This window comes from Paramormyrops kingsleyae, chromosome 17, assembly GCF_048594095.1.
Source record: "Paramormyrops kingsleyae isolate MSU_618 chromosome 17, PKINGS_0.4, whole genome shotgun sequence".
NCBI lineage: Eukaryota > Metazoa > Chordata > Actinopteri > Osteoglossiformes > Mormyridae > Paramormyrops > Paramormyrops kingsleyae.
The window spans coordinates 13320151-13337884 of NC_132813.1; the positions used below are offsets into that span (position 1 = coordinate 13320151).

General features: G+C 46.1%; 1 protein-coding gene and 1 long non-coding RNA gene across 5 annotated transcripts in view; one reads left to right on the forward strand and one right to left on the reverse strand.

Moving 5' to 3' along the window:
• Positions 1–6846, reverse strand: part of LOC111841403 (uncharacterized) — a 64048-nt gene extending 57202 nt beyond the window's left edge. Inside the window, exon 1 of the long non-coding RNA XR_002837660.2 lies at positions 6762–6846. This is a non-coding gene — a long non-coding RNA (uncharacterized lncRNA). The remainder of the gene's footprint in view (positions 1–6761) is intronic.
• A 5733-nt stretch (positions 6847–12579) lies between these two features.
• Positions 12580–17734, forward strand: part of nectin1b (nectin cell adhesion molecule 1b) — a 106483-nt gene continuing 101328 nt past the window's right edge. The window contains exon 1 of one of the 4 annotated variants that reach the window (XM_023807254.2): positions 12580–13743. In XM_023807254.2, the coding sequence (XP_023663022.2) occupies positions 13686–13743 (58 nt within the window). In that variant the 5' untranslated portion in view covers positions 12580–13685. The remainder of the gene's footprint in view (positions 13744–17734) is intronic. The other 3 variants (XM_023807256.2, XM_023807257.2, XM_023807255.2) reach the window with 3 other exon arrangements.

Below are 17734 nucleotides of genomic sequence, written 5' to 3' on the forward strand. Positions count from 1 at the left end.
CGTCATCTGAGGGCCAACATCTTTCATCCCAAGAAAGCTGCTCCTCTTGGTCACGAGATCCATCCCCAATCCACCGTGCTTCACAGGCTGAGAATGTAGGTGAAGCTATAGCCACTGGGACGGCTTCTCAGGTAAAGGATGAGCCAGACAGCGGAGATAAGCAGGCCGAACAAAAGCCGACTCACCAAACAAAAGCCGACTTGCTAATCCGAGAGAGAGATTTCCAAGAGACCTTCCTATTTTCAGGATAGTAAAAAAAATCAGGATGAGAGATCCGGCTCCCAATAAGACGGATGTGATGGACTAAATGTCTTCTGATGGCCAGGATGAAAAATCTGACGAGAAATCCAGGCGGATTCTGCCGTTAGCTATGGGTTTAATCAGCAGACAGTTTCCTAACGAATGCCTGACGACCGATATGTTTGCTAAGCAGAAGGACTAACTGGGAGGGTATATATTAAATTAAACAGGCAGATTATGTAAGCAAACAATGAAAGCTTTGGGCTTATTAAAATATGCTTCTTATCGAATCCTGGCCATTAACTAACGATAAGAAAAATTACCTTTTCCCCTTATCAGACGGCATCAGAAAGAGACTGATCCTCATGCAAAGTCCAATTATCTCACCTTCCTTGTTTTGGGGTTTTGTGGTATTTTCTCATTAAAAGGCCTATTAAGGAACTGTCCTTCTTCCCTTGTGCTGAGATCAAAGCCTCAGGCCACGTCAAGCTCGCTGATAACAGGAGTTTCCGTTCGGCGCTCTCAGAAGGCGAAGCGTTAGCACAGAGCGGCAGCACAGCCCACGAGCTGCAGCGAGTGTAGAAGCATATCAAGAGCAGTGTGAGTGAAGCCACGCTCTGCAGATGCATGCTAACAATCTCCTGCAGTCTCGTGATTTTTCAAACAAACCTAAATACTCGGCGGGAAACGACTTCTACTCATTAAGTGAAACTACGCCAGAGGTTTGAGGTTGCGACGCATCTACTTGAGGACGTCTTGTTCATATTGAAAATTAGAAATTCAATAAATTGCACTAAGCATTTTAACCAGGGGCTTTTCTTTCAACTAATAAACAAACATGTATGTCCTGTAGACAAACAACTGACTGCATTAAAAATTCATGCACCACCAGCAGCACGAGTAACTTTCTTGCAGAAAATTGATAGCTGACGTACTTTTTTGTACGTTTAGCTCTGTTGGTTATTTTGAGTATTTATCGAAAAATTCAAAGAAGGGAGGACAAATCACAGGGATTTTCCCAAAACCCGCAAGCATGGGTGACTAGGTTGGGCACTTTCAATCTGAGGAAATAAGGGACACCATCCTCCAGGTTCCCAATGATAAAATTTGTTTTGTTTGAATTGCATTTTGGTCCGGATATAAGAACATGGGACAAATCACGTCCTGCATTGCTTCATAATGGGACACTGCAGTTTATTTTTCAACAAATATCTTGTAATAACTCAGTTACTACTGAAGTACAAATTATGAACAAGTCATGCATAAATATGATTGCTGAGATAAAAGATCCGTCACAATTCATTAATGATGAACAAACACGACATCAGTATTTAAATTGTGTCATTCTTGACTTTTCCTTCAGTGGTTCACGCACAAAGGTTCACAGAATTGACATATAACAACAAATATAGTAACTGCTTGAAATAAAACGTGTCGCAATTCATTAATGAATTATTAATGAATTAACATGTCAGCATGTAACTAAGGCTTTGTTTGTGGTTAATTAATACATAAGTAATAGTATAATATTGTATCAGTGCACCATCAAGTTGTCAACTGCCGTGACTAAACAGGACACATGGTACATTTCTGTACTATTAGCCTATTGGTGCATTCAGAAGCTGGGCAGAGCCCCCCACGCTCAAGTATCTGGTGCAAAAGATTTTCTGGAGCAATTTAATTGTCCCAGCAGCACTAGCCAGTCAGAAGTCGAGAAAGGCAGTGGAAATAATTAACACGGCTGCTCGTTTGATGGCCGTTTGATGGTCATTGTTCTCTGACACTCCCTCGCGCCACACGACGGGCCATTCCCCCCCCATACCCAACAATTTAATAGCTTCATTGCCTTCATCTTTTCTATGAAAAATGAATGACAACTAGAATAATATAAACATCCCTCATGGTCTAAACGGAATATAAATTCAATTTAATGTCATGGCAAAGAGCGCTATTGTGCTGTGGGCAGGGAAGACGCCAGAGCTGGGTTCTGTGTGCAGGAAGGATGACCCTGCATTTCCACGCGCTGATTCAGATGGAATATTAAAGTTAATGGAGGCCACAGACACACAGTCTTATCTGCTAAAACAGATACTCTTACTTGCTTATTTGTTCATTTATGTGCTAATTTTTTTTTTATTCGCAATTTTAAAGGAAATGTCCTCTTGGTTTTTTGCCAGAATGTGAAGCCACCTGTAAAACTCAACTGGCTTCTCCACATTGCCGATCTGCTGGACCGGAGGCCTTCAACCGGTGCCAGAACCGTGGGTGCTGCTGGTGTCATGTTTATGAACCAACGAAAACGACGACCGGTGCTTGAAGTGGGCCAGTACTCACCTTTATGAACCATTACTCCTTTGTTATTTTTCTCCAGAGCACCGGGAACATTTCTTGCATACTGGCATGTCTTATAATTACCGGCAGTGAATAACATGGTGAGTACCAGTCCCCACACTTCAAGCACTAATGATGACTGGTTTTTGAGTTCCATTTACCACAGAGGTTGTGAGCCCAAATGTCTTGACTCAAACTGTTTCTCCTCAAAACATACAACCTTAATTTGTGGAGAAAGAGTCCGGGCTACCTGTCTATTCTCAGGTCGCTATACGGGAGAGAGCACAAAAAGCAGAGGAGCATTGGGAACAAACACAGATGTGTGTGAAAGAACAAAACCAAACACAACAGGAAGCTGTAATCAGCCTGTGTTCCACACAGGACACTCATCGGTCAGCAGTGTTTGGGTGCAGTGCCAGGCTGGACAAACAGCAACAGATGCCAGGCTTTCCAAAGTAAACCCGATCTCCATAAACATACCGATTCGAGTGAATGGATGATGATTAAACCTTGAATGGAAATCAGTCTTGACATGACATCCTGGCACGTGAGAGATATCCCTTGCATAATGAGCTCTGCAAAACAAATGATCCTTCAGAGGGGTTATCAACTTGTACAGCAGCGAGGTTTTGTGGAAAAAACAAAAACACCTAAAAATTAATGTTACCAGCTGTACCTTTTAGAAAATTCATTGTTAAAATCACCAACACATTAAGATGTTTTAGTGATAATGCTTCTGGCTGATGATATTTATGACTGTTCTTCAGAGGTCTTTCCTAGAGGCAACTTTCTTCCATCAGATAGATGCAGGACTATTTCATTTTATCAGACAGGGCTTCCATCCAATCAGAGACTATGCAGGCAGTTACATAAGTTTGGGTGAGGAGTTTGACTTTACGAAAGATGATAGATGCAGTGTTTCATGAACCCGTCCTCAGGTACGTCCAGGAGGTCCACATTTTCACTCCCTCCCAGTTCCCTGCCAGACTGTCCACGTTTTTCTTTCTGGGAGCTGGAAGGGAGCAAAAATGAGGACAGAGTTGATAGACACTGGACTAGTGTAACCACTTGTAGCAAGTTCTGTTTTTTTTCTGATACAATCCCCGAACACCATTACACAGAAGTAGAAAGTCCATGTCCAGAGTGTAAAAATCCAGACTAAGATTTTGTTTCAACCAACCACTCTGTGACTGATTTTATTCTCAACCACTTGGTTGAAACTAAATCTTGGTCTGGATTTTTACTTTCAGGACCTGAACTATCTACCTCTGCCAGCACATGTTCCTGCTCAGTTCCTGCCCTTGTCCCCCAAACCTGTGGTACGGCCTCAGAACCCTGGAGCTTCTGCTTTGCCCATTATCTATAACTGCAGCCATTTCTCCATATCTAAGGCTCGGTGAAGGTAAACACCGTATCACTGTGCATCTTGTAGTTTCTGACAGGCTGTTTGACAGGAGCTGTCAAAACTGCAATGATTATTTTCATATTTGGCAGTAAATTGACTGCATCCCCCAATAAATGTGACTAGTCTACACAGAAAGTGCTCACTTTATAATCTTGTTACTTTGATCAAATGCGCACATTAAAACAGACCATGATTCTCTAAGACAGATGCTGTATATAATGTATTGTATCACTAACAAAACATTGTTCTCAGGGAAATACCCCCCCCCATTGTTCAGCTAATAAAAGTCTTGCGGCACTTCAAGGCCTTACCTGAGACGTTTTAAAAGCATTACAGAAACATTAACTCAGTTGTGAGTTATGAAGTGACATTAATCCTTATAGACTCACAATTCCGTACGTTTGACAGTGATCAGATTAACGACGGGCATCCCACTGAAGGTTATCATGATGGTGGGGGCCGCGTGACTCTTCCAGAGTCCCCATGGCTGCGTGTAATCCTTCTCTCGAGGAGGACCACTGTGCTCCGATCAAGCGAGTAATGGGCGGTTAATTGGGAACAGCAGCTGAAAGAGCCAAGGCGGTAATCGACTCATGTGCAATGTCCCCTTCAGGCTGGCTAGCATCATGCAGATATGGGGGGTGGGGTGCTCGGTATAAACTGTAGACATAAGCCCAGGTCAACATAGGGGGCGGGGGGGGGTTGGGTTGTAAAGCCACGTTCCTCTGAGATTCATGTTCTGCTTGTCGCCCATGAACAGGAGTTGAGAGGATGTCATTTCCATGGTAATGAGAAGGACGGCCTTGCCAGGCATCGCTGTGTAATGTACCATAATTACCGCTGCATATCAAACCGATGAACATATTAAACTTTAAAATGAATGCAATGTCATCTTCCTGATGAGAGTCAAAGGCATTATGTGGCATAACTCCTGGAAAACGTCACATGGACTGCTTACACAGCAGGCAGAGACCACGACGCCTTTTGTCAGACACAACACACTCATATGTACAGCTTTCATCCCCAAGAAGCGACCCGCATACCTTTGGCTCTCTTTTCAGGTCACAGGTCTCCACCCAGACGCCTTTCCAGAAAAGGTGCCCCACGAGCTTGAAAATGCCACAATAAAATCTTCGCCGACACAAAGAAACCTCATGCTGATTTAAGTGTCGTGCCATTTGGTCTAAGCGCAGGTAAGAGTTCACGATGGGTGGTCATACTGTTTTATATTGTAGTGTAATTCAGGAACATTTTTCTGTAATTACATGCTTAATTTGGTTGCGCCTGAACAGCCCTGACAGATGAAGCTTCTGGCACATATGGCTTTCTAAGGATCTGCTGATCATAAGCTAGGATTTATGCACATTAATTTTATATGCTTTAAGCCAAGGAACATCAATTCACACCACTGTTAACACCACTGTTCAGAGGACACCAGATCAAACCCACACTGAAGAGATGAACAGGATCATGCTGGCCGGTATTAAAACCAGAGCTTGAGCAGAGTGAAGCCATACCAACTGTGCTAATGCATGGCCCTCTCAACCACACCCACACTGTCCCCTAACAGACTCGTATTTGAGGGCTACATACCTTTAGGAGGCCCAAAGCCTTCATCTGAGCTGCTCTGGGTTACGGAACCATCAAAGCAGCCACCTGAAGGGACACATCTAATCAGCTTCCAAGACAGTTCCTCACCCATGGCCCTCTAAGGCAAGCAAACTGCCGGGAACATTATGAAACCAGAAGAGGGTAAGGGGTACGGCCAGAAGAGGTAGTGAGGGTGCACCTGCATACCTCAAAGTGGCACACGAGGGCCACATGATCACATCTCAGGAGAGAACTTTGGGAAAATCAGAGCTAAAAGCACTGCTTTAGAAGGGTTTGGGCCTGAGGAGATACGGCTCACAGAGGCTGCGCACGTGTGGTTTGTTTGCCATGTTGTTGGACAAGAATAAAGATTTGGGAGGGCATGTTCTGTACATCTTTGTTCCTCCCTGTTCCTGCTACACTCTGGTCCAGCAGGCTGTTAGTACTGTAATTGTAGGTTAATATTGGCATCCAAGCCCTCGTATCGTAATGCGGTTTATGAAGCTTCGTCACGCATGTTTACTGCATTTCTGCCCCGGGGACCCAGTTTGTCGTGCAGCAATGGCTCACCAGAGCCCTGTGGGAAAAGTCGGGCAGACACAGAGGGGAACCTCATTCATGGACGTCGTGGCTTTCAAATGAAGTACCAAAGGGTCACATTCATCTGAGCCGCGATAGCAAAACATTTTCATGAAGTGTTAAAAAGCTGATTTGAGGGACCTTACATTCAGGGTTCAGTACAACCGTGGATAAGCAGCAGTGGAGACATTTGGGGAGGATAATCATTTCAACATTGGTGAAAACGCAACAGAGCTGGGATTACACGCATATAGCCCTGAACATTAGGATCAGGCTAAGCTCCTATTTTAGTCAAAGCCCCGTAAAGTCGTCGAGGTATCTTTTTATTTTTTTAAAAAGATGGTTGTTATTGATCACACAACACAGCAGAGTAAGGCCAGACCAGCGTGAAAGGACAACATGAACTGGACCATCAAATAGTAATTTATAGTTAAAGTGTCTGGGCACAGACTTCCTGCGTTCCTATACACCCCTTTAAACCATTGGAGCAGAGGTCAAAGTGCAGAAGACAACCACAGCATGGAATGAAGGCACAGAATTGCAAGAAAAAAATAAAGAGTTTATATATATTTCAGAGACAGCGCAGATAAGAACTACAAGCTGAAATAGCCCTTACCAAAAACACTGCCAATTGCCCCCAGTCCTTTTTCATCATTCCATCTTCCTCTGCTCCTCTCACAAGTCCCCCCTATGACCTTCTAAATGACAAGACGCCAAGGCTAACAAGTCTCAGCTGGCCTTCATTAATAGGGTAACCTGCAGGCCTAAGGCTGGTGATCATTTGCCACGGAGACGGATTAATTCACCCAAATCCTGATAGTGCCGTTCAGGTGCCTTTGATTTGTAATTAAAGACAACAGCTAATGCCACATGGAGAGGGTATGAACGTGGGGCACAGTCTTTCTAAAAGAGTTAGGATATACCCGAAATATTTACACAGCAAGTACTGAATTTCGTCAGAAGCGTACCACTCAACCATTAATGTAGTACATACTGTATGTGTGCATGAGAACAGTATGCATGCCTTCGGACACACTGTGGTCCCCATCTAGTATACTGTCTAACATAGATGCTTACCAATGACGTAGCTGGACCCCAATGAAGGTTAATAACCATTAAAATGCTACCAAAATGAAAAACATACATATTAATACATACTCAAGTCAACTTACAGTATCTAACTGGATATTGCTTTTCACTTAAATTTATACAAAGATGACACTTCTTTCTCTATCTTAACACAAATTCCTTAGCAAGCAACCAATCGCTTCCTGTCTCATCCATAGTGAGGATTCAGACATACTATATTTTGCCTACTACATAGCAAACAAGTATGCAATTTTGGATGCACCGTTAGTGAATATTAATCATATACAGTGCACTTAAACATTAAATAATTACCATATTAGTAAAACATGGATCGTTAAAAAATAATTGCTAAGAAAATCAACTATAAACGATCAATAGAAAAAATACTGAGGCATTTGTGAATTACAAATAGGTGTCACATTTTTAAAAATACACAGTCAACAGCGTTCACAGAGAAGTGTAGAGACTCAGTATTCCGCACTGTGCATGTGTTTCAGCAGTGCTATGACCTAGTCTGATATAAGATCTCATCTTTTCTCTAAAGTATGTACAATAATATTGTAAATGTAAATTTTCAGCCGTGGAAAAAAAAGTATTTGTAACTAGAAGGAGATAGCAATTAATGTTTCAGAGTAGTGAATCATCATTTTCCTTTAGCCTTATACGACTTATATGTACCAAAATAACTGTAAGAGAATGGTGACCCAAAGCACTGTGGCTTGGCGATTAGAGCTGCGGTCTCATGCCTTCAGGGCTGTGGGTCTGACTGCAGCCGCTGGATATACAGTTAATGAGTTTTACCTTGTCACTGAGCCCATGCTGAGTGGTGGCCCGAAATGACCTGCTGTGTTTATGCTGGGGTGGCCTGGCTTGCAGGGTCACCGTCACCCTGCTTTGGATATGATGGACACTTAGAGGATGGTTTCACTCTGGCTTTTATGTACCTCATGTGTCTAAGTTACACAGGTGTGACCTGTAAGGTATCGAGCTAGGTCATCACAACATGGGTCCTATTTTAAATTGCAACGTTTCTTATAAATAGATTTTACTAGCATTTTTGAAGATAATCTAAAACAATTTAATAAGCCTCTTTGAAATATTTAACAAAATGTCATTTGCCATCTTGAGCTGGAATTGAGTTTTGGTTAGTTCCATCCATCCATCCATCCATACATCCACATTCCAATCACTTATCCTGATAGGGTTACAGCACAGTGGGTTTGGACCTTATCTGTTTCAGCTTAGGGCATACAGCCAAACTACGCCCAGGATGGAATGCCGTCTTGGGTCTTTTCCCTCTGAGCTAAAAGACACGGGTGATATTCTGTCAGCCTCACAGCCTGTTTACTTAAAGTATACGTTGAAAAGGCTACATAAAATATGGGATCTGGGGGATAAAAAATCACTTTGGCAATGATAGGTTTGTTGGGATGAAGCCTGACATTTATATGCACGAGAGGTGCTCTCCTGTGTGAGGAGAGGATAAACAGTCTGCCAATCGGCGTGATTCACTGCAAGGGCAGAATATGTAAGATTGAGGAATTCAAGTATGATGGGGGCTCTGTTTACTCCTTCTACACACACACACACACACACACACACACACACACACACACTGGAACAATCATTTGACCTTGTGTGGCAAGTACCCCTTGGAGAACTCATCAGAGGAGATTTCATTTCCGGCTCCGTGGCTCCTACACAGCACCTCTTAGCCAAGCTCTCGCCCACCCGGCGGCTATGCATCTTCCCTGACCTTCTCGAACGTTAAGGATGAGAACAAAGCAGCCACTCATCTAACCCCTGTTACCTGAGATTCTCTAATGAGCCCCTCCCGCAGGCGGAGGGTGGGGTCGCTCATGCTGTAGCCGTGGTGCGGTCACACCTGAGTTAAAACTCTCTACCGCGACCACATGAAGACCGTGGAGAGAGTCTAGAGCGGCTCCACGTGGCTGACAGGGAGGAGAGGCGGGTGTGATGGGGACAGGGAGGAGAGGCGGGTGCGATCAGAGAGGAGAGGCGCTGGCGATGTGGACATGGAGGAGAGGCGGGTGTGATGTGGACAGGGAGGAGAGGCGGGTGCGATGTGGACAGGGAGGAGAGGTGGGTGTGATGTGGACATGGAGGAGAGGCGGGTGCGATGTGGACAGGGAGGAGAGGCGGGTGTGATGTGGACATGGAGGAGAGGTGGGTGAGATGTGGACAGGGAGGACAGGCGGGTGTGATGTGGACATGGAGGAGAGGCGGGTGTGATGTGGACAGGGAGGAGAGGCGGGTGTGATGTGGACAGGGAGGACAGGCGGTGTGATGTGGACAGGGAGGAGAGGCTGGTGTGATGTGGACAGGGAGATGAGGCGGGTGCGATGTGGACAGGGAGTAGAGGCGGGTGCAATATGGCTGCTCCAGACAGCTCAGGTCATACACAACTTTTTTTTGTATCAGTTGCTGGATGTGAAATATTTATTTCTTTATCGATCGTTCCAGAAGTGAAGACTGCTTATTAAAAAGGTTAAAGCAATGCGTGTGTCCCCCCCGGGCCCAGCGGCACCTGAGTCAGACAAGCTCAAGCTAGCCACGTCCCTGGGGGGGGGGGGGGGGGGGGGGGGGCACTCAGCTTCACAAACCACCCCCACTCTACCTTTGTGCTACTCCCCATGTCGGCGGTGTCCCGCTTACCACACTCACCTGCAGGTGAATCATACGTATTTTCATTATTCCCCAATAGGATTCGGCCTTGAATCCATAAACCCATATGGAACATACAGACCCCCCCCCCCCGCCGACCCCCGGTAAATACATGGCCACCCCCAGTCGTCACCCTCCACCAAAAAATAAGAATGGAATATGAAGAATTTAATCCTGTAAACCAGAGCTACCCAACCTGTTGACAAGCTCGCCACTGGAAAAACTTACCATGGGGAAGCTAATGTGACACGGCTTGCATGCAGGGTGATGTGGGATTGGCCAGATACATTCAGTGTATTTTTATATAGCACCTTTCACAACAGAGCCTCCCCAAGGCGTTTTGCGTGGCGTGTTGTGGTACTTTACAACATCATGGGGGAGAGGAACCAATAACTGCCGAGTAGGGAGAAAAAAAAACTCTGGCGGTCCCAGGTCAACTGGACATGCCAACCCCCCCCCCCCGGTTGGCAAAATATTACCCCATTGCCACCCCAGTAAAACCACTGAGTCTAGTCTGTCCACCCCCATTGTACACGGTCTGGCTACGCCCCTGCCCAGTCCCCCGAGGGGGTGTGACACATGGCAGGTGCCCCCCCTGTCACTCGCACTCCTTGCTGACCCTTGCTGATGGAGATTACTGCACTCGATCAGGGTCTGTGTGATTAGGCTAAAAGGAACCACTCCACTCACTCAACACCAGGGAAGTAGGTTAAACCTGTCAGTGACTGACGCTGCACCATGACCCCCACCCAAACTGGCTTTCAAAGCCTTCCCCCCACCCTCAGCCAGTCTGCCATCGCTGATGGAGAAATTGTGTGAAAAAATAATGAAAACAGTTGCATGTTTTGCACTGTGACAGCAGTTACACTCCTCATCTATCTCTCGCTCCGTCACCTGTCTTTTACACGGAAAATGTGATATTCTGGATCTGTTAGGTTCCAACGGTATCCTGTAATTCAGACGTTTTGGCAGCGTGACACTAATTAAGGGGATGTCAGCTATTTCTTTATCCGTACCAGTTCATGACTTCCGTCCAGTCTCTATTTCATTTGCTTTGCTTTCATTCCTTTAGAACACTGACATAAACACCAGCGCTGGGTTTGCGGGTTAAAAGCCAGCATACAAAGACTAACATTTCGCATAAAAGCAGTCTCTCCGTTTCCTGTATCCTGCGGTCGGACTGTATCATTACCAAACTCCACCATTTCGCCAAGAGATCCACGTCCAGCATTTGCTCATTAATAAGACCCAGGGACCGGCCGGCCACAAGAGGGGGATGTTTTGCTTTTTACGCTGCCTTCCCCATTTAATGACCGAATTTCCATTACGGGTACCACTCTGACTGTTCCACAAACGGCTGACCCGACCCTAAAAGGGTAAAAGGCGACAATAAAACATTCCACCACAAACTGAACGCACTGATCTCAAGCCAAACAATGACAACAAACGTTGGTGTACGTGATTTTTTTTTTATATAGGATTTCTATCCAGTGTTTATTTCATAAGGATCTTGGTAAATCACAGTTATTGGCACGTATCTATTTATGTTTTTAATCAGTTTCAGCATGAACAATGGACTCGCTGATTCGTTTCCTGCAATCTGGTCAATATTGAGCGGGTTCCTGCTGAATCGTCCCTACGTTCCGTCAGACCGTATTCAATTTTGCTTCGGTTTTTACTGAGCTCAGAAGACAGCTAACTGGCACGAAACAGGGCCGACCGACAAGCGGCCGCCCACCGCCAGGGCGGCGACTCTTACACCTGGTACCCTGCTAACTGAGGACACGCCTGTAGGAGGCGCTCACGTAGCCAGAAATTCCTGTCTAGCGCATAGCACCTGTGAGAACGTCAAATTGAGCGTTTTTCGTAAGATAGTAAACTAAAGTCAGTATTTATATATGTAAAAGTAAAATATCTTATATGCTGAAAACACACGTCTATAAAACCGCCCAAATGCATGTAGGCTATGTATATATACATATACATAGGCTATGTGTATACATGCATACATACATACATACACGGCAGACCTAATACTACAACAGCAGCCCCCTTGCGAAGGCGGAGTGGCCCTCGGCAGGCGGAACACGCTGCGCTGAGCCGACAGCACTGCGGGACCATCGGCAAGCCTGCGCAAGTAAAACGGGTTTAGCTTTTCCTGTCCTCAAAATAAGGCGCTACTATCCCAGTGAAATGTGGAACAAAGGTAGCTTACTCAGTCCGCCTGGTACGTAGATAAACCCCGCACATTTAAAACGAAAGTGATGCATTTGGGCGGTTTTAAAAATAAATATATTAACAGATACAATCCTGCGCTGATATATTTAATAGATAGGGCGCATTTAGGCTTGTTCGAAAAATTTGTTCCCGGACGAAATGCTCTGCAGGATGACAAGAACTCACGAAATGGTCCCTATTTTTTTCTCTTTCGCTGTAAATCATTGAACATCATGCGGGCTCTTATGGTGCTTAAAAATATTTACACAACTTCAGCGTGGAGGGGCTAACCTGTAAGGGAAAGGGTGTAAATGTAAAGCTGTCTTTAATGGGGGGTTCTTAACACTCTTGCTCTGCACACAAATGATGAACGTGCCATTGTATTATATGGGGTGTCCTGGATCAGTGGATCTTCTTACCTGGAGATAGCACAGGGATATAAAACCGTGCAAAGCCTGGACGCTTATTTAAGCGACACATCGGCGTGTCGGACACGCTCTGATCTCCGTGACTAACGACGTGATTCTGCCGCTTTAAAACGCCGATCCGAGCGCAAACTTTCGGCGTTCAGATGCCGGTCCTCCTACCCCCTGTGCAGCTCTAGTCCCTCCCACCCAGCGTCATGGGGCTCGGATCTGCTCCCTCTCAGTCCAGCATCGTCACACTTGGACTGGACGTTTGCGACGTGTGGAGCTGTATCTAGTGAAAAAGCGAAAGCAAGTTACAGTTTAATATCAATCTGTCGCCTAAGGGAAACGCATGCGACCTCTTTGCGGATTGCCGCAACCGCAGCCTTGCAAAAAATTAGACATCTTAATACTGACAAAGAGTCAAACACCTGGAAATCTGGGAAGCGTCGCATCTCACACAGTGCAGCCGGGTGTTGGCTTTGGCCGTACGGGCCGTGCAGCCGGGCACACTTTGGTCTGTATGGAGAAGTAACTCTGTCTCGGGAACTTGCTCCGGAGCCATCGAGCGCCCACCGCCCCCTCATCCGAAAACCAGGACGGGGCTGGAGCATCGCGCAGCTGTCCGGAGTTCGCGGATATTTTGTGTTGGAATGAACACTGCTGGGATACGGGCGGCTTTCTGAACTTAAGTGATGCTTTATAATGTCAGATTTGCCTCACAATCGGCGCCTCTAATGTGATCCGGACTCGGTACATCATCTGAATTCAGTGAGCGTTTGCCGTCCACCTCCAGAGTCTTTGCATTGCAGTAGAAATCTTCCAGAGATCTTTCTAGGGCTTGCGATCTTTACACACATCCCAACTTACTCGTTTTATGGAGTGACAATCGCCGAGATTCTGCAGTCATTGATAAATAGCTGGGCTGGATATTAACCGTGCAGAAGGCAGCTGTCAAAGCGCCGCTCTTCGAATAAGCGGCTCCGCTGATGATCTCAGGGGATTTTTTTACATCCCAACACGCCTGGGAGCTGAATCCGCATGTCTGACTGGTACCAGCTCGGCTGAACACGTCCGGCTGTCCGCGATCGGGGGTCCAAGGAGGGAGCGGATAATTGGGGAAGGTTTAGCGTTATCTCTGCATGGCCATGGCGATCTTCACCAGTTTTTGGATATTGTTGGTGGCCGCTAACCTATCGGGTAAGTCCACTTGCGACTATCTACTTATGAATGCAACTACTGTGTTTGTTGTGTTTCGTAATGGGAGCATGCAATCAATTATACCACCCCATAAAACATAATAGCGCGCTCATAATTTGTGTTAAAAGCAACGGTGTCAAGAGCCCCCCCCTCCCCCATCCGGATGGATGCAAAAGTAAACCGGTATTAATGCACGCGTGCAAACTTGTTTGTCATAAGCAGAGTGAAATGTGCCCCCGAACAGGCAGATGGCAGTGGTGCTGAAAGCCCATCGGATGCTGGTACCGGAGAGAGCTGGATGGTGCATTGAACCTCCACCTAGGTGTTAATGCCTCTCAACACACAGATGTCACTGTGGTGCTGAACAGCTGAATGTGTTCATTTGGTCCGAACTACAAACACGACGCCCATAACTAATTACATACACCCACCCCATCATGGCTCATTATAGAAAATCGCAACCGACGCGCTGTTTCCCCGAAGATGTATCTATTACCTGAAGCGGATTCTTATTATTATTGTAATTTATTAATAGATCATGGCTTTGCTGGAGATACTTAAGGCATCCGGATTAGTGCACATCGTCAGCCTTGCTCTGGGCCGTTAGTTTTAAATCGCATACTAAGTCAGACAGACAGCCGTTCATCACATTTGCCCAGACAGCGGCAGCACTCTGAGGATGCTGGCTGGGTTTATTATTGGGCTGGTTTGTTCACAGCTTAGTTATCCCACCTCCGGAAGACCGGGGGGACGTACGCGTGCCCCTGATAATCCCCAGAAGTTCCATAGTGTTTTCCGATGCACCCGGGATGTTTTGGTGCCTTGGGATGAACGTGGGATTGGATCTGCAGCAGTACAGTATTTGCTGCGTCGGGGAGGTGGCTTGGGATGCGGTACCGAACCGGCGCTCCTGGTACCCCCGAACACGTCAGTACACGCGCGGTTTTGCGGGTGCAGGCGCCGTGCTGCAGGTATCCAGACTGTAGGGAGCGTCTCCCTCCGCGATGAAGTGTGAAATTGAGAAGAATGTGAAGCTTATCTCCAGAAGCCCAACACAGAACAGCACTATTCCTCCTGCACGATCATGCCTCCCTGGAGCCGGAAACTGCGAGATATTGCAACTAAAAGTACAGAAAATCCGAGACTATGTCCAAATAAAGTGTGTCGCAAAAACACTGGAGTGATAATGAAAGGCACAGGTGTTGTCGGCGTTATTCGTAAAGGTGTTTCTGTAACCCCTAGGTCTTTAAGGGCTTCACAGGTAAATAGCCTTAATAAGCACTTTAAAATCTGCCGGTGAACTGGAATTAAAGCTGTGATGTCACGCTAAATCTCCGTGACTCACACTCGCTGATGACTGTACATGTCACAACAGCTTTAAGTAAAGGCTTTCAGACAAAGTGGGTGTGTTCAGTGGCCACACGGGTGAGCCTGTGGCCTGTGTTCAGTGGCTGAACACTTCCCCGACGGAGCCCAGCGTCGGGCCTAACGAAGTCAGCCATCCAGAAGCACTTCAGTTTGCTCTGTTGGATAATGGGATACATGTAGGTCACTGGACATCATTCAGCATAGCTGGCAAACAAGATCAATTTGAAGTAAGGCAACAGACTGTAATGAAAGCAAACCTATTATGGCTCACATTGTACTGTAAACACACTTAGCCATTAAATCTTAATGAAATGACTTTAGGCAATTTAAATGGAAATGTAGTATGATTTAAGAATCTGACGCGGCCATTTAAAAAAGTCTGCCTTTCTGCGAGCCACAGTTCATAATTCTGTTTTTAATTTATTTTTTGGTTGTGTTATGTTATGTTGTTCCAAATAAATGATGTTCCTGGGGGATCATTGTTCTCAGTGCACTGGGGGATGGAGCAAACAAAAACCTCGCCCCTTGGGGGGAGAGGGGCCTCGCACAAGGCCTGGGGAGGAATCTTAGAGGCCACATTTTTGCCAAACATTAATGGGGAACATTTGCTTTTCGAGGCTGGGGGGGTGTTGTGGTGTGGGGGTGATTTACATCCCCCAAGGATGGCGTGCCAAATCCTGTCAGATTTTACGGTAAAGTGAAGTTAGGGTCCAGAGTCAAGTGAGGAGGCTAAATCATGGATGTTGGGACACAGAGCCACAGGTGGGACAGCTCTGCATGTGGCAGGGGGGGCAGGGGGTGGGGCTTGGGTGTACTGGCCAATCGCTTTTGGGTGTTGTGACAGGTGGGGGTTGAGGTATAGACAATCCTATCATGACAGACAACGACCGGTGCTTCTGGTGGTTGAGCAGGGAAAGAACGAGACTATAGTAATATATGTGATAAATAAAATGCTTCAGCCAGTTAGAGTGAAGCTTAATTGAATAAGTGGTTAGTGAAAATGGATGGATAGATTCTCATCAGTGTGGGCCAGATCGATGCAGAAACACTTAAATTTGCTGATTTCATATCGATGACATTTTTGTTGATTGGACATTAAAAATGAAGTGGTGTTTTCCATCCCTTTTCTCTGAGGGCATAGTTGAAGACTTTGTCGTACTCTAATGTCATAAAATGAAGGAGAAATACAGGGTGTTTAGGGATCTTCTGATAAGCTTCCGGCTTCTGTGCCGTACGGAGAGGGTGACGATCTCATCTTCACCATGAATAGCATGGCCACCTGATCCTGCTTTAATTCAGCATTATTTGCTCTAGTTGGAGTATTTGCATCTTGCCATACAGGGACCTAACAGTTCACTTGGAATTTTAGCAGATAGCACCGTGTTGGTGAGAAGATTCACACATGTTTCTGCTAACTGTCTCTTGCTGGGTGCCGGTGTGTGAGGCATCTGGAGATTACTGCTGCGTTTGTACTTAGTGGTGGGGCAAGTGAGTATCATGAACTGTAGACAGTGGCCGTGTCGTGTGCTGTCAATCAAGTCGCCGACCTACTTTATTTGAGAGGAATCCTGTAAAGTAACCAATGGGAAGCAAGCTGAACTGGTCTGTGATTGGGACGGCTTGATAGTCCCTCCCACTGTGGCTTGGGGAACCAATGGCCTGTGCTGTCCATCCTCTGTAGACAAATGAGGTTGGTTTTACAGAGCATCCACTGTGCGAGGCACCTGCTGCCGCCCTCGTCACAGTCTGAGGAGCATCATGGGCCCAAATTGGCGTCTCGTGGCCCATGGAGCCTGGGTACTAAAGGGAGGATGCAGCCCACACTCCGGATATGCATGGATTACATCGAGCGGTGCCATTTGTGCCCAGAGTAATGACTTAATCTGTTAATTGATTGAGCTAATTAATCACTTTACTTGACGTTCTAAAAGCATTTGTTGAAGAACCTTTTTACATCCCTCACGGAATAAAGTGATTAACCCTGGGGTTCATCCCGGCATCTATGAGAACGTGATGTTCTGCTGCATTCTTAATGTCCTTAAATCAGTGTTTCCAAATCTGATCCTTGGGGACCCACATTTTTGCTGCCTTCCAGCTCCTGGTAAAACGTGGACTGTGGCAGGGTGCTGGGACGGAGCAAAAACGTGGACCGTCTGTGGGTCCCCAAGGACCGGGTTGGAAAACACTGCCTTAAATGCCTAAACTGCTGCAGAGATTAAGTCTGCTAACCCACAGTGGGTGGGATTGTTGCTAGCTGCCAGTCACATATCAATCACCAATCCACTTCCAATCTGATTAATGTATGGGCTCCCATTGGGCTGAACAAGCTTGGTAATCCCGCCCACTATGGCTTTTGAAGCTTTATAGCTCCTGGGTAGTTTGATCTGAGTCATTCTTGGATGTCAGAGATGTCAAAGGTGAACACCCACAGCCTAAAATGGAATGACAGGTATTTGGGTCCGTAAGGGTGTTCTGGTGACCTGTGGGACATCTGGCTGGCCCTGGAAGACTTCGTCATGCCTGTTGCTAAGCGATGGTGTATTGACCTACTCAGAGCCTTCCCAAAATACTCCCCTCTTTCTGCTGTCCTTCATAAGCTACTAAATTCAATTCTTAGCGCTTG